Source organism: Kryptolebias marmoratus, linkage group LG12, assembly GCF_001649575.2.
Source record: "Kryptolebias marmoratus isolate JLee-2015 linkage group LG12, ASM164957v2, whole genome shotgun sequence".
NCBI classification, from domain to species: Eukaryota; Metazoa; Chordata; class Actinopteri; order Cyprinodontiformes; family Rivulidae; genus Kryptolebias; species Kryptolebias marmoratus.
The window spans coordinates 6,567,583-6,588,961 of record NC_051441.1 but is presented as its reverse complement, the minus strand read 5'-3'; the positions used below and the strand labels follow the sequence as shown (position 1 = coordinate 6,588,961).

At 38.6% G+C, this 21,379-nt stretch overlaps 2 protein-coding genes across 2 annotated transcripts; one reads left to right on the top strand and one right to left on the bottom strand.

The window, feature by feature from the left end:
* Nucleotides 1–27: 27 nt before the first annotated feature.
* Nucleotides 28–2,952, bottom strand: zfand2a (zinc finger, AN1-type domain 2A). The gene is made up of 6 exons (XM_017433507.3): nt 2,784–2,952; nt 2,137–2,239; nt 1,959–2,053; nt 473–604; nt 237–388; nt 28–157 (listed from the first exon to the last, which is right to left on the bottom strand). Exons 2-6 carry the CDS (start codon nt 2,189–2,191, stop codon nt 28–30), a joined length of 564 nt encoding a protein of 187 aa, XP_017288996.1. The 5' UTR covers nt 2,192–2,239; nt 2,784–2,952.
* A 9,193-nt stretch (nt 2,953–12,145) lies between these two features.
* On the top strand, nt 12,146–15,438 carry uncx (UNC homeobox). Its single transcript, XM_017433509.2, has 3 exons — nt 12,146–12,439; nt 12,834–13,009; nt 13,798–15,438. The coding sequence occupies exons 1-3, from the start codon at nt 12,181–12,183 to the stop codon at nt 14,725–14,727; spliced, it is 1,365 nt and encodes a 454-aa protein (XP_017288998.1). The 5' UTR covers nt 12,146–12,180; the 3' UTR covers nt 14,728–15,438.
* Nucleotides 15,439–21,379: the final 5,941 nt, after the last annotated feature.

Genomic DNA, 21,379 nt, shown 5'->3' with positions numbered 1-21,379 from the left:
AAAAAAAAAAAAAAAAACAGCTACTACTCACCCAGTGCTGTGAGCCCTGTTTGAACTGACACCATTAGAAACAGGTCTGGGGTTTCCTGCACCGGATGAACGAGAAGCAGAGGCAGAGGAGGCAGCACCACCCTGGGCCCTCGTTACAGCAGCATGTCTACAGGAAATCACAACCTAATATCAGTCACCGGCCCTAATTGTGGTACTTCGGATAGAACAGCAGAGTCTGTACCCACCCGGCTTTGGACAGAGGTTTGCCATCAGTCTTACAATCATGGTCTAATGGGTGTCGGTGTTTAAGACAGTAGTTTAAATGACACTGGTCGCAGGTCACTCGGATCATTTCCTTTTGTTTACAGCCACCTTTAGAACATTTGTTTGTAAATATCTAAAAGGGAATGGAAAAAAAAAGTTAGTATTTCTTTTTTTGTTCTGAGTCACAATAAGTAAAAGTGAAGAGTTTTATTCTGACCTTTCGTTTTCTTTGTGCAGGGTCTGATTTGCAGTCCCGGTCGATATGTTCGCCAACTTTAATGTCAGGCATCTCTCCTCTCTTGATGGGAATCGGGGTGTTACATAACGGGCATACTGGGACCTGGATATCCTACAAAAAAAATAACAAGTCAAGAATAACATTATTTAGCCACGAAAAACCAACTCAGCTGCATAATACAAGTACACTGGCAGTTACACAACACTAAACATAAACACACAATAATCCCACAGCAATAAACACAAAGTTAATTCAATCAAAAACATTAACTCTTCTTTGAGCTGCTCTTTTTAGGGGTTGCCACAGTGAATCATCTGCCTCCATCTTACCCAATTAATAGCATCCTCCTTCACTAAATCTGTGAACCTTCTCTGTGGTCTTCCTCTTTTCCTCCTCGCTGGCAGCTCCATGTTCAACACCCTTTGTCCGATATATCCACTACCACTCCTCCTCACACATCCACACCACCTCAGCTTTGCCTCTCTAACTTTAGCCCTTTCTCCATGAGCTCGACTCGGCCCCACTCAGGTCGACCCGGCGTGGGTTCAGAGATTTCCATTGGGTGATCCCACCCGCTTCCAGGACCTATCTGGCTGAGGTTCCAAGCGAGCTGAGCTGATAATTTCACATTAGCAGCCTGCAGGCCACTGACTGGCCAGAGAGCCACACCACTGGAGGAGTCATGGCAGCAACTGCTTCCAAACCGCCATTTTCATCCACCATATTTTACAGCCACACAGATTTGCTTTTATCCATTTTTTTTTGTTTAGGGTAAGCCTTGTGAGCTCTGACTCACTGAACTTGTGAATGACTAACCATAGATCGAGCATCAGGCAAACAATGACCTCGATCTCCTCCATTGTTGGGTGTCGCCAAAAAAATGACATCGGAGGAGTGTCGAGCAGCCCTGCTACGATCCCGCCCACATCAAGACGGCACTCAGTTGTATGGAAAAATCACAGAGAGAGTGCAGAATCAAATTAAGGCGAGGCAGGTTGTGCTACATTCAACAATCGAAAATTGCCTTTTGTCTCAACCTGAGTTGTCCCTCTGGTTTACTTCTGACTAATCTAATCCTGTGCCTTTCAGTCAGTCAGCCCCAATGAAAATCTTAGTTTTAGCTATTCAAAACTTGAACAGTGTGACACATAGATTTTGCAATAGTTTGGGATGATTTGAATATGTTGGGGATTTTGTGAATCAGAGGTGAATATAGTAAAAAATATATGTATTCTTTCAAATCAGAAAGCACACATAGGCCCACTGCAACACCGCTGCATATGTGATTTAAATGAAGTGAATGATAAACCAAGAATCAAACTAATTTACTATAATTATAGATGTTTATATGTGCACTTGTTTATTTTGCAATCCCTTGATTTGGTTTAAACACAAATGGGATTAAACATGTTTAAAAGAGTAGTTACACTTTATAACCTTTAGACATTCATTTGTAGTCACTCACCTTTTTGTAGGAAGATGTGCATTTGTGATTTGCATAGGTTATGTGATCCTTACAGAATATTTCTTCACAGGCATCACATCTCATCGGAAGAAAATCTGCAAAAATGTTTAAGTTTAGATCAGACTTGGCACGGTAAACAAACACCCCATTCTTTATGATTATTTCAGATCGTACTCACCAAGTTGTTTGCAGGTTTTCTCAGAACAGTGCTCTCCCAAGTCTGGAAACTCCATTTCTGCCAATTATCTTCAGCTGACAGTTTATTATTAATTATATCCAACCTAAAACAGTATATACAAATAAGTAGAACTGTGTGAAGTGAAGTGAAGGTTTAAAGGATCTGTCAGGGATGGGCTCTATTCTAACTTGTGCTGAGTCACGTGACTTCCAGGACCTACAAACAATGAGTTTGCTAAATTGCTAGCAGGCTGGCTAAGCTAACTAACGCGATGAGACTAACAGCTGATCGATTATGTAATCAATAACAACTCATGTTGTTGACGGTTTCAAACAGGGGGAAAAGACTGCGTCAAACCATTAAAATAAAGCCAAGTTTAAGTGCCAGAATATAGCAGATAAATAAACATGTAGTATTATTGAGGCAAAACAACGAAGCTTTAGGCTAAACCAAATTTAACTTAAATTAACTTCAGCGAAAAGAGTGAACTTTAAATGATATCTTTTTAAGTCCCCAGAACAAAACACGCTAAGCGACTGTTATAAGAAAGTCACTTTGTTTTTAAATTTATTTTTCTCACTGGTAGCTTTGCTATGCTAACACAAGATGAATCAACTAACCGTCGCTTTTGTTTGAGTTTTACTCACCTTGCTCCGACTTTCTTGCTCGATTTTCGTTTATTAAGATGTCAAAAAGAAAACGAAGTTCTTCCAAATTATCTGTGTGAAGCTACTTTTTTTTTGCTTGTCCGTTTCAGTCCGTACCGTACGTACAGACCCCTCTGCGCCGCTGCCTCATCTGTTAGCCGCAGAGCTGACTCCTGTTTTGACATGTCACGCACGCTCCGCCTACGCCATGACGTCACTGACGTCCTACATGACGACTCATCGTGACTGGTGCGGTTTTGTGAAACAAACGAGTGAACTCTAGAAAGATCCAGATCTTTACACCATGAAAAAACCCTTAGAATACGTTTAGGACGAGATTAAAGAATGTTAAATTAAATTAATGCTGAAGTTTTCCAACTGTTTTCAGATAAATTTATGTTTTTACACATATAGTGTGTTCATTAGATATGAGACATCATGTGTGGCTTTTCCAGAATATATGTTATTGTTAAGAAATCGGAGTAAATATTTAATATTTGAATTTAAGACAGTGTATCCAAGCTACTCTGCTGATGCTCAAATGCAATTGATTTCATCACCACTAGTCTAGAAACACAGGTGGTATCATACAAGATATTCAATAAAAATAAATTAATTAAACAGTTCAAATAAATTACCAGAGGCTAGACAAATTAGCAGTGCAGCTCGTCATGTTCTGACCATGTTAATTATTTATTATACCAAAGATAATTGAAAGTGAGAAAATGTGATTATTTAGTGTTTCAGTCTGCAGCTGTGACTCAGTGGTTAAAGCTGGCGTCCTCCAACCAATATTTGGAGGTTCAATTTCTCCAGTATGCCACATGTCAAAATATCCTTAGATAAGACACCGAATCCCTCAGTGCATCCAATGTTTGCCATCAGTGTATGGATGTGATCTAAAACACTGATTAGACTCTATAGAATGATTTATTCAGATTAGATTTGTAGAGTGCTGTATGAATGTGTGTGGATGAGGACGGGTAAATGAGGGCACAGGTGTTGTAAAGGAAGTTAAGTGATCTGGTTGGTTAGAAAGGTGCTATAAAGTACACTCCATTTACCATTCAAATTTGTGTATTCATTACATATTCTTAACTGAAAAAAAAACCAAAACCAGATAAATTAATCCTGTTAATCACATTTGTCAAAAATGGTGACTTTCCTTGTAATTATTACTATTTAAACATTTTACTTATCTAAATGAGTAACCAAAAAAGTTACAACATGTATTTCCAATACAAAACAGTAAAATTACATTATGTATCTCTCCAGCAGTTTCATTTAAAATGCAGATTGATTTTTCTTTTACTTCAGACTTCAAATCTACACAAGAGCAAAGTTGTGAGGGTTAAGCAAAAGATCTCTATATTTACATATTTCCAAAAACTTTGGACTGAATATTAAACCAGAAGCAGTCACTTTTTTCATTTCTTTTTGACTTCAAAGTCTGGATGTGGATTAAAGAAACCCAGCTTGAAGAGTAAACCTTTCCACACATCATGTGTGTCAGTGAAGCCTTCAGCCAATCAGACCGAAGCTGAGTCACCACAGAGGTGCAGCAGCTGCAGGAGAGCGTCTGCAGCACCTGACTTGTCCTGAATGCAGCTGTCTCTTTCTCATGATGTCTTAATGCCATCTGACACCGTGAAGTCTCACAGCGCTGTTTGAAGTTGGACAAGCTGCCCTGAATCAAGCCCATAATGCATCAGGTCAGCTGCCCAGCCCATCACTTTACAGATGTAAAGTTTGGCAATCAAATTAAGTAAAGTAATAAAGACAAATACTACCAATGAGACATTTCAGGCAGCTCCCGGGGAATATTTACTTAATTCCCTTTAGTGTGGATTTCTGGTTTTATGATTTTATTACATCAGTAAAAGCTGGAAAGAGAAAACACTTTGGTTAAAAAGCATCATAACCCCCTCAAAGAATCATATCCTCTTAAACAAACTAATTGGGTGCTATACTTGCCTCTTATGTTTAACAATTTAATATCTAAGAATGGCTTATTAAATGAATATAGTTTTATATGTGTAGTACTTTAAAGAGAAGTAATATTAGTTTGAAAAGTTGAATATTTCTTAAAGTCTCTTTTCGGGGCTGGAAACTGCTTTTGGTTCACTACCTTTACACAAGTAAGGCAACCTGAACACTGGAGTATTTTGTTTTTTGTGCTCTAATTGAAGCACATTAGTCTCTATTTATGTTTTAACTGTGTCGAAATTTATTTTCTGCCTAATGTGACTTAAAATGAATGTAATTCCCTGGCTGTTAAATTACAGTGTTGGAGTCTCTCAAACAAATTGTCCTTGACTCATCAGCTGGAAAAAATATATGTGCGTTCTGTCCTTTAAATTATTGGATTCATAGTAGAGTATTTTAAGTACAGAAATGTGTGTAAATGTGCATAACTCACTTTTATTAAAAAGTGTAATAGAGCCATATAATTCCTATATTACAATATGACGTTAATAATTAAAACAGAGGTCCCATAATCCAATCACAATTTCTGACAAATGGTTTTTAGATGTTCTTAGAGTTAGGTCTGGTCTGCTCTCTTAGATGAGGGAATATACTGGAGAGAAACTGACCTCAGCATTGTTTCACACAGGTTAAATCTCCTGCAAACCAATGACTTAAAATGATGATTAATGCATGAAGAGAATCTCCTGGTGTCTGCAGGTTTTACCAGCTGATGGCAGCAGAAGTCTTCATAAAGCAGCTGCTCACTGAGCTGCTGAGAAACCACACAGGGAATGGATTATAATTACTGCAAAAAATTATAAAACATGTCTGTGTAACAATAACAGGCTAAAGATTTAGTCCAGAATAAAGTTTATCATTCCAGCTGTCTCAAAATATATTACAGGCATCTTGTAATTTAGTACATTGTTGTACTTTTTTCTGCCCCTCTATAAGAATATGTGTCCTAAAGGTGAATTTTAAAACATGTTTTCCGTTGAAGTCCACATGGAGCAATGTGATGCTTTACTTTTATTTAGAAGACAAAGTTTAGGAAAGACATTAGGAAAAAAAGTGGGATTCAACATTTTGCTAAAGAACATTTCAACATTCATTTTGGGAAATTCTGGGATTGAACCAGGAAGCCTTTGAGAAAAGAACAACCCGTCTGCCTTTAATTCAGGTTCAACTTGTAATTAATTTATTGTAAGTTTAATTTGCATCACTGAGGACACGGCTTTAGAAACTCACACCTTTCACACACTCTCACACACATCCCCTTTCTCCTGTGGCAAACAGCTTTTCCCAACCAATTAGGAAGAAAAATATTTACTGTAAATTACTGCTGGTTCATTTATTTACAGTCTGGCATTAGAGCTGCAGCTGATTTTTTGCACATTTATGGTTATTAAAATACAATTGAGCATTATATCCATTTCTGTTTACAATGTCTGTTTAAGACAAGTGCATTTTAGGATGTAGAAGTAAAACTTATTTCTGTTTTTTACAAAGTTTTCAACAAACTATACATTTTACCATTGTCAAACTGTTTTACATTTTGAGCTACATTCAAAAAGAGCTAATTGGTTTAACCGGTTCACTTCCAGACCTTTATGTTTGTGCATAATTCACTTTGTAAAATGTCTTTAACCACAGGAAAAAAAAACACATTTATGGAAATACTTTATAAAATATTTTCATTTCGTGTTGGCTTCTAATAATACAAACTATGTGGTGAAACCAGAGTTTTTCTTTTATTATATCAAAATAAAATATAAGTTGGCCAAAATAAAGGACTTCATAAGTTATTTCAGGTTGTATCAAGAGGTCAGGGGTCATCGTTTTCTTCTAGCTCATTCTCCAGAAAGTTTGGTTAAAATAAACTCATGAACTTGGGTTGTTTGTGTCACATTTCATGAAGCCCTTCACATTTGTTTGTGAAACCTACATTTTAGCCCTCCTGCTTGGAACGGAAAGCAAACAGCCACTAGAGGGCACAGCAGGTCTTTGTAATGACAATTTAAAATGCAGCTCTTTGAGTTTGGGTTCAGTGAAGGCCCAGTCTAAGGTCAAGGCACAGGTGAGTGTCTTAAAAGGTGTGTTACAATGAAGCCCTGTGAATAAAACATGTCAATGTGGTTGTGTTTGTGCAGGATGTTACCATAAAATGATTTGTGGATGAACCACAAAGTCAGCCGGCAGTGTTTAAATTCATATGTTTGCAGCACAGTTTCTTTGTAAGACTGCAGAATGTCATGCAGTCACTTTGACTGCTTCTTGGTGCACACTAAAACCTGCTGGGGTAAAAACAACCTAATCTGTAACTCAGTGCTGTGTCAAATATGGACAGAGCCAACCATGGGTATGGTTTTAACCCAGAAATAGTGTGAAATTGACCAGTTTGCTGATTTAGAGCCACTAAAAAGTTGAGTTAAAAATAACAACCCAAAATCGGCCTTATTAGATAATTACATCTTGGGTTGGTAGCTGGTACAAACCATTATTAGCGTCAGCTAAGACCAGCTAATATTTAGTTAGGAACCCAGAATCACTGTCTACTGAAAACTAAAGGTGTTAACAAAGCCAACCAGGTTAAACATCTGCTTATGGGTTGTTTCTTATACCTTTACTTATTATATTCTAAAGCAAAGGTCCAGTCAAGTCCAATTTGGTCAACTTCCAGCTTAAAATAGCAGACTGAAAAATGACAGCTCAACAACAACCCAAATACTAAGTCAAACCTTCTGGATTCAGTATTTGGCAAAACCAAACCAACAGCTTTAACTCAGCAACTGAATTACCAAAAGAAGGCAGCAGCTTTTAGTGTGTGTATCAGAGGGATATAAAAGGGCTCTGTACTGGAAAGCACTGTATAAGTATGGGCGAATGAGAAACATTATAAACATTGTAGAACCTGTAGAGGTTAAACAGGTGCTATATAAGTGTGGAGCATTTACTTCCAAGTTGGCAACAACAGCTACAGAAGCATGAAGCAACAAGTCTGTTTAAAAGGTGGCTAAAAGTCAAGTTTGTTGTTTCGTCTCTAAACTTAAGTTGTGTAAACTCATTTTGCCTGCACACAAAGTAGGCCCAAAGTGACCTGAAGTGCGGCGGATTGCGTTCAAACATCTTCCTCTAAAGTTTGATGTTGATATAAAGAAGATTTAGGATGTTGGCTGCGGTGCCATGATGCCTCAGATCAAACAGACCCATCATGTGTGAGCACAAGTCTTATGCAGTCACACAGATTACAGCACAGAGGCTCCATGTGAGCAGAAATAACACACACAGTGACAGCACACACTGCTTGTTTAAAAGCACCTATTCAGATTTCCACCAATCCATATCCATTTGGGATTATATGCAGGGTGGCTTAAAAATTGGGCTAGACAACACTTCCCCCATCCTCCCTCCTTATTCCTGTAGAGTTGAATTATTAGATTGAAGTTGAATAATAAGCAGTGAGTCAAACAGCACACCCTTCATCTGCGGAGCTGTAATTAACGGGGGCAAAACGCAGGCGGTGGCGAAGGGAGGAAGAGGAGGAAAAAAAAAAAGCAAATTATTCCGCACAAAGGCTTCTCACAAATTGGCGTCACCATTTCTCAAATTATATCATTACTATATTTTGAAAATGTTAATCTGTTGAGCGGATTTCCCGGGGGAGTTGAGTAAATTAGTTCTATTTCCGAGGCTGCCTCTCTGCAAAGGCGCGGCAGCGACAAGCACCTCTGATTTGCTGATTACAATTAGACTCCCCAGTTTGGGCTCCTTCAAGCATTGATAATTTTCGGCATATTAAGCACGTTTTAGCAAAGGTGATAAGTCAGTTTTAATTGAAATGAAATTATTATTCTAATGGAAGTTTGGTTATTATTATTAGGAGGCACTAGTCATTCTAGCTTCATTTTTAATATATAAATGCTGCGGAGTAAAAAAAAAAAGATTTTGAAGGGCATTAGGGTGTCAGGATTGAATGAGGTAATTTGAAGGGAATTACTTTCTCTTCTATCAGAAATGAACTGAATTAAAAGTCCAAATCAATCGCTTTCACTTCTCCATTCTACTTTGACAGCGGCACAATTACAGATAATTAGATGGGAGGAAACTTTTAATTGTGGGATTAGAGAGGGAGAGAGAATTTGTGGATCAGAGAAGAAAAAAAAAAAAAAAAAATCCAGGCAGAGTTTCTTCCTTAAAATCGAATCAAAAGGATTTGTGAGCTTAAGATGGCAACCATTTTTTCCCCCTCTTCTTCTTCCTGCTGTTTAATTGGGACTGCATCTAGTTCATCCAAATCATCCCAAAAACAATTAATTTATATTTAATTCTATAATTATCATCAAATCGAATAATGTGCAACCTAATTTAGATAGTTAAAAATTAACGTGCGTGAAGTTAATTGAGTAATTAAACTCCTAAACTGCTGCCTATTAATTTGCCTGCCTAATTAAAAATGAATGTGATTCTGTGCTGCTAAAGTAGGCATCATTACTGGATGGGCTTGTAGATAAGGCCTGTGACTTTTTTTGGGTGGGGTGGGGGATTTAGGTGGATCACATCAACACCTATATTCAGTTTGAAAGCCTGAGAATATCAGATTTGTGGTTATATGGTCATGGAGTCAGGTGTGTAGCTGCAAAATCCTCTTAAAGGCGGCTAAACAGATGAGCAACAACAAATACTGAGACTGAAGACGTGTGTTTAGGTAAAGGGATGGTGCAGGAACAGAGAGTTAAGACTTTGCATGAAACTTTGATGAATTTAAACCCGAAACGAAGCATCTGGGCCTTAGGTTTGACTGAGTGGGAAGTTTGTCTGCTGCTCCATCTTTACCTAACTCATCACTGGGCTGAGTGGAGGATTCACAGCCAGGCAGCCACCCTAAAGAGATTAAAGCAACACTCCCATAAATTATTTCAAACTGATTAGAAATAAAGCAAAGAAAACCCTCTGACTCTGATATAGAAGCTACACTTCAAGCTTCAGTGGGACACGCGTCTTTAGATTTATATGACTCGAGAAGCTTTTTAAACAATTACTGGTACCTCTTCCTAATAAAGGTCTCTTTGTAAAGGGTTTATTAATGCTTTCTAAACTGGTTTGTAAACACTTTATATAATCATTTATAAAATACTGTTTTGAAGCAGATCATGTGCTGGACTTTTATTCATTTACATAAATGTAATTTAGTTGCTCAGATTACTTTTTTTAACTGAATAACTTTTTTTTTTCCAAATCAAACTTTGTATCTTCAACAGGTGCTTCCATGAAGGTAACTTACAGACAAATGTTTGTTTTTTAAAATTTAAATGATGAAGAAATTAATTAAAGTACAGCAATTCATCTAAATATTGGGCCTGCTCTCACTGTTTTATAACTGTTTTTTTATATGATTGTTGATGCCTTTTAAATTTTTTACAAACTCATGTTTATAAACTATTAATGAATCCTTTATGAAGGGGCTCTTATTAGGAAATGCTAATAATTTGTATATTTTAGGTGAGAGGTGATAAAAGGTCAAGTCTTGATGCAATCAGTGAAAGACAAAACAAAAGAATAACCACGTGTTTAATTAAAGTTAGGTTGTTTATTTTGAAAAATCAAATAGTTTGCATTTGAACTTTACACATATAGTTCCCCATATAAAGTGTGATGAGGGATTGCAGCTCAGTTGGTCCATAAAGACAATGCAAAATGCAACAATGTGTTTTTTTCATAATACATCTGTATAGTAATAAAAAAAAGTTTTATTTATTTATTTTTTGTTAATGATGTCTTTTTTTCTTTGAACAGCTGTCCAACAGAACAGTCATAAAAAGGTAACAAGGCAGGGCAGCATGGGGCTGAATGCTGGCCTTGTTCGCCTTATTATCGGGTTAATTAAAGCTCGGATCTGACAGTGTCATGTTGGAGAAAAACGGATTTAAATGCAGCGTCTCTGGAGACTGTGGAGACAGTCAGGGGCTGATTCTCATTCTGCGCCTTAAAGCTGAGCCACTGCTCTTATTTATTGATTATTATAATATAATACAGGTCCATTGATTTTTTTTGACGTACTGAATTAAATGAATGAGTTAGAACTGCTCACAACATCTTATTTAGTTGAGTGCTGAAATTCAAGCGGACACAGGCAGAGAAAACGCTTCTGCTGCGAAGGCATATGGATAAAAGCACGAGATCATTTCTGAGGAGTTCATTAAAATGGAGGGCTGAGCACGCTGAAATGTACAGAGGGTTGTTATTTGGGCTTGGGTGGGGGGTTGGGGGGGGTCAAGTGACGAGCGGATTATATACTTCCTCATAATAATATTAATTAAACAATTTGCATGCTAATAGGGTAACAATTATCGCAGCTTCTGTTGAGAGATTCAGGTTATTACAACATGCCAATCCGGGAGCCAAGGGTCAGGGAGTGAGTGGGGTGCGAAATTTCAACTCTGATTAACATTACGACAGCGCCAGACTTGGGATAAATAAAGTCGAATTAATTCTTTGAAAAACACTAATGAGCAGACAGAATTTAGGCCGCAGACGTTGGGAATGTGGAACAAAGCAGTATTTTGAGATATATATATATATATATATATATATATATATATATATATTGTTTTATACTCAAAAATGTTTTTTAAAAGGTATAAAACAACTTTAATCAGTGTTTCAAGCTTTAATTTAGCTTTGTCTTTAAATGGAGCCATTGTCCATCATTATTTTATTGCTTTTAAGTCCTGCTGATGTACTCTCTATTAAATATATGTTGATCCATAAATGTTCAGACTTATCCAACCTTTCCTCAACAGATGTAAGAAAGAGTCCAATAAAATAACACAAAAAAACAAAAACACGTTTTCCAGGAAAATGGATGCAAAAGTGTTAGTTTTCCTTTAATGCTCCATATATGTAAGACAAATAAAAAGTCACAACGTAAGAAATGATCCCACTTATGCTAATGCTAACATTTTTTATCATCACTAGCCCAGGATTCATGTGTTTTGCTGTCCTGCTGAGGACAGAAAAAGTCCGGGAGCTCCGGCTCTCATCTATCCGCCTGCAGCCTCCTCTGCCCGGGATTCAATGAGCCCTTCCTCCCGGTGGGTCTCCCGTGTAGTTGCGATGTAGTTCTTATCAAAGCCCTCCTGTCTTGTTGTGACAGGCTCTGATATTGTTTATTGAGGTGGATGTCAGCTTTAATTAGCAATCGATATGGGGAGCGTTCGCAGAAGCGCGCCTCTGACGTCAGCGCCCATTACCGCTTCTCATTGGGTCTCTTATTCCCAGAGCCTGGGCTAATTATTGGGAGGGTTCGTGTGGATAAAGTGCAGCTCGGCCCTCCCTTCACATCATGTCCCCCTCTCGTCGGCCACACTCGCTGCATGCTTTTTAAATTCCCATCGCCGGCCTCCAGACGTCGCTTCCTTTTGCCTGAGGGATGATGGACAGCAGGATACTGGATCCACCTCACGCCCAGTTCGGAGGCTCTCTCGGCGGGATGGTGGGCTTCCCGTACCACCTGAGCCACCATCACGTCTACGAATTAGCGGGGCATCAACTTCAATCTGCTTCCGCGGTTCCTTTCTCAATAGACGGATTACTTAATGGCTCCTGCGCGGCTTCGGTGGGTAATTCCAACCCCCTCTTGTCTTCGGGCTGCGGGCTGAATGGAGATAATCAGCAGTACAAACTGACAGGTAAGCCACACGATCAACAGCACAATAACCTCTCCACAAGGTTGGCCAGTCGCGCAAAGACAGAAAAAAAAAATACAACACAAAGAAACCAAGATAATATTGTTTTTTAAAGGCGACCCAAGCCGCTCTTGCGCACGATAAATGCGTCCTCGCATCCCACTTCTCTCCCACCATCCAAAGATGAAGATTTATCCAAGAAAAAAAAAACAATGTTTCTGCCACTCAGTAATTTAAAAGCTTCTCATTTTTTTACTCAGATGAACAAAAGCGGCACAACGCGTTCCTCGAGCACCAACCTCACCATCAGCGTTGAAACTTGGCTAAATTCTGCTGAAACGAGATCGAAATGCTCCTGCTTTGTTTACATTTCCATTTCCTCTCGTTCTGCCGCCAGACTCGGGGGACCCAGACAAAGATAGCCCCGGCTGCAAGAGAAGAAGAACCCGCACGAATTTCACTGGCTGGCAGCTGGAGGAATTAGAAAAGGCTTTTAATGAGAGTCACTATCCGGACGTGTTCATGAGGGAGGCTCTGGCTCTCCGGCTGGACCTGATAGAGTCCAGGGTCCAGGTAAAGGTCCATTCATTGCAAACAGGTGGAATTATGGGCTGCCTCTTTGTTTACATTTATCCCTGGCTGCAAAAGGCATTCAAATATATCCTCAAATGGAATGGGGAATGATTGTGTTATAGTAATTGGCCATATATGTGTATTCTTTATTATATGCAAATATTAATGATTATTTTTGTCTAATTTTGTTTTTTGTTGTCTGATCTTTAGAGACATAAGCTAGTCAAATAAATCAGTTCCAAACACTTTTATTTAGATTTTTTTGAAGCTTCAGAAATATTTTCATTTTCAATTATATTTACAAATAAATTAAAAAAAAGTTTCAATAAGGGTTTTATGTTTGTAGATTTTTGTATTTTTTAGTTGACAACAACAAAACAAATATGTAAGGAATTATATAACAGTTTTTATTGGGAGTTTAATAATACAGGTTAAAAATATATATCTAGAAATGTGTTCAGAAATATTTAAAAATATATATTTAAAAGTCCAACAATTTTGTGTAGAGGTTACAACAGAAATTTAGTCTAAATGCCTTAAATTGTCATGTTTCTTTTGGTAGAATTAGTCCTAAATTAATTTTAATTTATGCACATTTTTTCTAATTAAAAGCCTGGAGAAAAAAACAAAACAAAACAAAAAACCAAGCAAGGTGGAATCTTAGTGTTTGTTTAATTACCGTCTTGTAAAGACGCTGACAAGTTTTTTGCTCTAATTAGTTTCACCTCTGTGGCACCAGAGCTCATCCCATGTTTTCATCTGCTTTTTGTGTTTTTTCTTCTCTACAGGTCTGGTTTCAAAACCGCAGAGCCAAATGGCGGAAAAAGGAAAACACCAAGAAGGGTCCGGGTCGACCTGCTCACAACGCCCACCCCACCACCTGCAGCGGGGAGCCCATGGACCCGGAGGAGATCGCCCGGAGAGAACTGGACCGGCTGGAGAAGAAGAAGCGGAAGCAGGAGCGCCGGCTGCTCAAGTCCCAGAACAAACTCTTGTCTGGGGATTTATTCCACACGCCGGGCTCAGACAGTGACAGCGGGGTGTCGCATGTCACCGACAGTGACCACAACACGTGCCCGCCCTTTGACTCTGTGGGGGGGAACCAGTCGAGGTGCGACCAACAAGCGCAGAACCAAAGACTCCTGGACCGGGACGCTGGCGGATCCGAGCTGGACTCGCCTGACCCCAGCAGCCACCGGTCCACCAGCCTGTGCTCCGGCAGCACCAGCAGGAGCCCCAGCCTGCAGAAACTCAACCCTTTCAGCGTCGAGAGCCTCCTTTCGGACTCCAGACCGAGACGCAGCCCGGCGGCCTTACCCTCCTCGCGGCCTTTGATAGGGAAGGGGCACTTCCTGCTCTACCCCATCACGCAGCCGCTCGGATTCATTGTTCCTCAGACGGCCCTGAAGAGCTCGGCGGCGGTGAACGGGGACAGCGACGCGCCCCCGGCGGGCTGCAGGGGCGGCTCGCCGGACTGCGCGGACGCGGCGCAGCGGGGGCCGCCGGGATCCGAGGACAAGGCGGGCTCTCCGCACATGAGCCCGTCCAGGGCCGCCTTTTCTGCTGGAAAACAGACCTCAGTGATTTGCAGCGACGCCACTTTTGTCCACGAACACAGCCCACAGCTCAACACGGACAAAACAGAGCATTTGGTGAACAAGGAGCACACTGACCCCCCTAGTGACTGTCCTGCACTGACTAAAGGAGACATGGAATAAATCTGTGGGGGTAAACTAATGAACGACACCTTTCATTAAAGGTACTCATTGCAAACTAGAAAATCAAACATACAACGAATTAATCATGAATTTTATCAAACTGGTGCAGTTTGAAAGAATTTACTCCAGTAAGTTTCCAGAGATATTGATATGCAATTCTGAAATGTGGGTCCACACTCAATGTAAACAAAGCACTTTTTTTCTGACCAGAAATACAATAAATCAAAACTGTCAGACTTCTTGACCCAATCGGCTCTTCTATGGAAGACGCCATTGTTGACCTGTTCACAAAATTTTCTTACAAATTTTAAATTTAAAGACACATTAATGATTGTTATACGAAAAAAAAAAAAGGAAGGAAGTGCAGATTTTGTTATATGATATTTTTTGGGGGTCCGATCTTCATGACATTGCAATGAGTACCTTTCCCCACATCTTTGCATTTCGGTTCCACGCCCCCAAACCCCACAAACATTCTGCTGAAATTTTGACAATTTCCTTATTTTGTTTTATTTTTTTCTGCGAGTGTGTATGTGTGTGAGTCAGGAGTCTCTAGATATCCTTTAATGTGTGATGACTTGTCAAAAAAAAAAACAAGAAAAAAACCAACAACAACACAAGACCAACAAAAATCCTCAAGAGCTGTAAGAAAGGTATTATACTATTTATATATGTAAGGTTTTTCTTAAATAAATCTATTGTATACAAGCACTTCAGACCGTGTGAGCTCCTAAACAGCAGCACAGGACCACAGTACAGTACACTAGCTTCCTTTAAGAAATCTCATGTTGTACTTTGTATATTGCCTTAACAAATTTATTCATCTATAAGCCCCCGCTGAAATGAGGTTACGAGCCTGAGGCGAAAAGGACCCGCTCGACTCCTGCAGAGTTTTGATATGAAAGTAATTATTTTCCCGGTGGCTACTGCGGGGGGATTCAGTTTATTTTAGCTCAAAGGGGGTTATAATACATTACCGATTTCTAGTGATATGAAATCACATAAACTTCCAAGAATAATAGAATTAGCATGAAAAGGCCTGGGTGTCAAATTGAAATAGGAAAATAATAGCCCCGGCAGCTGGGAGTGTGTGTGTGTGTGTGTTTGTGCATATTGGATAGGAGATGGGGATTCGTGGGGAGGCATTTTCATGAGCTTTTTTCTTTTTTTCTTTCTTTCTACCTCTTCTTCTTCCTCTCTCTCTTCCTCTCTCTCCACTCTGTCAGGGCCCCTTGTAGCAGGGCTATATTAAGATAGATGTTCGATGATATCCCTCATTGTTCTGACGCTTTACATTGATGTTTCTGTGTTATCAGCCTATTGATCACGCGTCGGCTGTAATAGGACGGGCTGAGGCAAACGTGCCTATTTACAATAGCAGAACACATTTGTTCTAATAGGGTTGGGGGTCCCCAGGGAGGCCGCGCAGGATCTGGGACATCTGCTCCCTTTTTGCAATATTAGCTGTGCTGACCACAATATCAAACCGAGCCAAGGAGGAAATGTCGAGGGGTTGGTGCGTAACATAAAAAATAAAATTAAAAATGACCAAATAAAAGAAAAAAGGAGTAACATCCAGTCCAGTTAGAGTTTTTTTGTATTTTCCTCCTACAGCCTTGTTAGAAGCCCCAATAAGCCCCTCAAGTGTTTGGGTCTTGATTTGCAAATAAATTGGAAATAATCAGAGAGGCTGAGCTTTTTGCAAATGAACCCCCGAGCCTGTGTCCCTTTCAAAAATATTTACATACATTTCAACCCGTGCAGCTGTTTGCTTTAGGAAGCGATGTCTTATTAGTTTGTAGAGGGGGTTGAGGGGGAGGGTGCACGCGCGGCGAGCACGCACTGGATCAGGGCCTGCGTGGCTGAGGGTTAAAGGTGGCTGCTTTAACACAGCTCAGATCAGAGCTCCTTTATTGCCTCAGTGGTATTTATTTACATCCTCAGCCTTCCTTTTCTTTACTGCGTCACAAATCTACACTAATCTAGAATATGAAAAAAAACCTTAAAGATACTCATTGCAAACCATTAAAAAAAAAACTTTATCTTGAGTTATATGAGATGGTGCAGTTTTATAGAGCTGTCCAGATATGTTGCGGTTCTGAAGCGCGGGTACGAACTCGGTGTAAACAAAACACTTTTATCTGCAGACTTTACTCAACAAATCTGAGCGTAAACACGTAGCACTACATTAAAATTGTCGAACATCCCAATTCTACTATATTGTCACCAGAGCTGACCTGTTTTCAGCCACTTTGGCTGTTTCTGTATGTAAACAAACGCAGCCATTCACAAATTTTTAATTCAAAGACACATTAACCATCAATATGAGGAAATAGATTCTGTTTCTTGCATCACCTTTTTTTTTTTGTTTTGACAGAGCTGCTTGACTTTGCAATGAGTACCATTAACCGCCACTTTGATTATAGACTTTGAGGTGGAAATGTTTCCATAAATCAGGCTTTTTTTTGTTTGTTTGTTTTACTTTTGGAACTAACCCTTTAATTTCATGAGCATGTTCTCTTTCTTCCCCTCCATGCTACTCTTTAGGTTTTTTGGGACGTTTGCCCAGTTCATCCATAATTCATTAACACTCTGAATGAGGAGTATCGCTGGCTGCACATTGGTGGCCTAGAGGTGAAATTAGTGATTTGCTTAAGTAGTTAAGCTTTTCTTGCCTGAGAGCTGCACGCTGCATGATTCAAGACAAACTATCAATCGATATGCCCGGGCAGCCTCCAGGAGACGTGTCGTCCATGAATCATACTTTATGAATTCAATTTATACCCGGAGAAATTTTCAATTTGAACGCCGGATCATTATGGGAGAGTGTAAATTGTTTTTGCTCTATTATGCATCGGACGCCATCATTTTTCTTTCTAATTACGGAGGTGTCAGGTCGGGCTGTCATGCAGACGCTGATTTTCAATTTAACTGATCATCATGCATTCATTTTGCCATTTGATAAATCTGCTATCTGGAAGCGTCTCCATGCCCGGAATGCTAAAAGAGAGGCGCAGATTGGCGAAGTAATAGGGGCCTGTATACGGCAATAAGTGCAGATCAGGCAGCTAATTTAGCACCTCCTGGTATTTCCATTTCCATTTCTCATTTCCAACTCTCAAAGGAGAAAAAGCAGCCCAAAGGCATGAAAGCTGGTAGGGGTTTTCATATCGGGGAAAGACAGGGGGGGAGGAAATCCACCAAAACGGCTTGTTTTCATCCACACATTCCCCCCTAAATTAGGATATCAAACTTAATTAAGGCTAATAGAGTTTTCTCGCTGTGCGTTAGTTTTATTTAATAGAAACAAATTTGCGCAATTAATTACGGCCAGGTTATTAAGAGTCTCATTTTCAGCACTCGAGCTGCAGCGCAAAACGAGCATCTTCGGGAATAAACTCCTCATTTTCAAAGCAAATGACAAAATGTTTTCATTTTAAGAGGCCAACACAGACATCAGGTCGTTTGACTTTTTTATTTTTTTTTATAACCAAGTAAATGAAGTCGGATTAAACGAGGCTGAGCCGGATCCCAGGGATGATTGTGTTCAAGGGAGAAACTCTCTAATTCTGCGCATGAGATTTTAGGTTTTCAAAGAAGCAGAAATCATGAAAGAAATTATTTAAAAATATCGCTGATGCACTATTTATCTGCTGTGTTTTCCAAGAAGGGGGATGATTTACAAGTTTCATGTTGAAACCAGCTGAGAAGGACAGTTGCGCTCTCCTCACAGACCCGCCTGTCTGCGCGCTCTGGGTTGGAGATCTTAAAAAAACAACTCTGTCCCCTTTAAAAGAATCCTCCGTGAAATAAAATGGCACTTGACATTTGGCTTCTCCTGCAGCAACTCTGCCATGCCTTTTAGGATTATTTTACATCTCACACTCATTAATGCGCCGGCGGATTTAATCGTTCTTATCTTTCCCGCGCATACCTGGGATCAGCCTGAAATTACCATCTGCATTGATTTCTGGACAAGCCTGGAAATAATTTTAATTAGCTATTTTGCAAATAAATCAATTCCATCTAAATAAAAATAAAAAAATGTCAATGAACAAACTAAAAAATATATATATAACTTATACATTTATAAATTCTACAAACAGTTTAACGTTCTGGTCAAATTATTTTTATTTTAACTTTTTTATTTATTTTTTATATTTTACAAAAAAAGTTCATTCATTGTTCTGTGGTAACAAACCTAATTTTGTGCATTTCATTTTAACGTTCTGCATTGATCATTTAAAAATATATATTTAAATAGCATAACAAAACTGATAAAATAAAATAATTGGATGCTGAAGTGCCCTGTTCTGAAATTATGAAAGTTACTCTTTATTATTTATTCTTTCTTTTAGTAATAAAATCTAATATACCAAGTGAGGCATAAATGCCAGCTTTCTTGTAAGTAGGCCATTTTATAAAATACTTTTTAAAAATATTAAAAATTAGAAAGCAATCAATTTGTATGGAGCTATTTCTAAAACTGATATTATTTATATATTTTTTCAACAACACATTTTTGTTTCTTCCTTAATGCAAATTTTTAAAAAAGTGGGGTTTCTCGTATGAGAATACAGACAATTAAAAACTTCTGTTTTGCTACTGCACAAAATTATTTAAACTAATTGAATTGGGAGAGATAAAATAGTTAAACCTTTTTAGGAAATGTTAAAAATGTTTATATTTGTCTGTGCAAACATACATCTCTCCCCTCTCCTTAATACAAGACTTTCTCATTTAATATTCTTCATTATGCAACCTCCATATTATCTTAGAATGGCTGTGGGGAACGATTCGAATATTACCGTAGATTCATCTCTAGAGTGAGATCATTTACATCCTGGTTCGACTGAAGCATCTTTAAAACCTGTTGCTACCACTTATCTGGGCTCATTGTCTAAAGAGTCCTGCATTGAACATTTTATGACGTATAAAAACAATTCTTAGGATGAAGAAAATATGAGAGAAATCAGATAAAGTCTTAAAGTTTGTAAGGTTACTGTGGCAGCCATGCTTGAACAATACAAATGAACTGTTAATACGTATAAAAAGGTTCATTTGGGGTGTTTGGTTAATCTAAAAAGGCCATTTGGGCCACAGTACATATTATTTGTGTTTGTCAGACCAAAAAAAACAACTTATAAACACTCAAGAGTAACTGGTGATGGATCTTCATGGCATCTTCTCAGGAATTCCTTGAAACAATGTTTAAGATCTCAGTCCTCTGCTGCACATTTACTATAGTTATAAGTTTTTAAAACTTTTTTAAGGAAAGACTGTGCACTCTGATGCAAATTCAACTTGTTACTGGTGAAAAGGTCATGCAAAGAATAGTCCTTTTAGAATATGAATAATGATAATAATTATAATAGATCACATTTGCTTTTCTAAAATAACAAAATGTGGTAAGGCTGGACAGCCATTACACTTTTCTATGTAGGCCTTATACATTCCAATTATCACTTCCTTTGTTGCTTCTACACTGTGATAAAAATAAGATAAAAACATTTAGAATGAAACTGCTTCTTTTCCATCTGGCTCCGGTTTCATATACAGGATGTGTAGGCTAACTGGCAAACTGTTAATGTTGAGCATAAAGAGCCCAGAATCACAGCCATGCAAAAACATTTACATCAGACCACTCTTAACAGCCTTTTCTCTAACGAATATGTTTCGTTTATCGCAATAAAGCTGCAAAGATGGGAAGTTTCATGTATTTGAAAGTTGAAAAGTGAAGAATCATTGGAAAGTGTTGGCTATGATGGGCTCAAACTGAGCTGTGCAGCTTCTTAGTTGGGGATTTCATATCCACCTCATCATTATTTTACAAAAAAAATCTCAGCGTGCTATAGGTTTTGAATATGATATATAAGTTTCAACTAATACAAAATCCTGACAATTAAATCCAAGACAAACCTAGAATGGCATGGTCTAGATTATAGTTTAATCTAATGTTTTCCATTTATTTTTTAGCAATATTAATAAGTCAAAATGCATGACTAATAGACCAGATAATTAAAATACGAACAAATGGAGGACAACTTTTCAAACTTCACAACAAATTCACTGGGGCAAATATTAAATGACATATTTTATTTGAAGTGCCTCTTGTACTTTTGTTGCTGCAGGCAACAAAAAAAAAAAAAAAAAAAACCTTTTATTTTTCCAGTTAAATAAACTACAAGTTCACAAGCTCTTGGACACTTATTATTGGTTAACCATCCATAAAACCACAGACGCGTGAGAAGAGTGGGCAGTAGAGTTGATTTATACTCAAAGATGAAAACTACAAAAACATGGAGATACAAGGATTCCCCCTGAAAGGGACAGGGTGCAAAATTCTACAGCTTGAAACAATCAGCTGGAGCATGGAGGAGTCGCCATGGTAATGCCATAACAGGTAGGAGCTGCAGCACAGCAGAGAGGGATGAGGGGGACAGAAAAGCTGAATTTGTTCGTATTTCCAAGCAACTTTATAACTGGTTAAGCTTTGCTTAAAGGTAAATGTTACACTCTCACCTATAAATATAAATGAGTCTGTATTTAACCTCCAAAAACGGCACAAATGAATTTGAGTTCATGATCAGTTCGTGTGATGACCACCACCTGTTTGGTGGCTTTGAGAAACTCAGTTGTTGCTCATTTAAAT

Coding starts and splice junctions, on each gene's coding strand:
- uncx (XM_017433509.2), top strand. CDS start 12,181: ATGATGGACAGCAGGATACTGGATCCACCTCACGCCCAGTTCGGAGGC. Junction 12,440..12,833: donor TCAGCAGTACAAACTGACAG/GTAAGCCACACG, acceptor TTCTGCCGCCAG/ACTCGGGGGACCCAGACAAA. Junction 13,010..13,797: donor TGATAGAGTCCAGGGTCCAG/GTAAAGGTCCAT, acceptor TCTTCTCTACAG/GTCTGGTTTCAAAACCGCAG.
- zfand2a (XM_017433507.3), bottom strand. CDS start 2,191: ATGGAGTTTCCAGACTTGGGAGAGCACTGTTCTGAGAAAACCTGCAAA. Junction 605..1,958: donor GCACATCTTCCTACAAAAAG/GTGAGTGACTAC, acceptor TTTTTTTTGTAG/GATATCCAGGTCCCAGTATG. Junction 158..236: donor AAACCTCTGTCCAAAGCCGG/GTGGGTACAGAC, acceptor GATTTCCTGTAG/ACATGCTGCTGTAACGAGGG.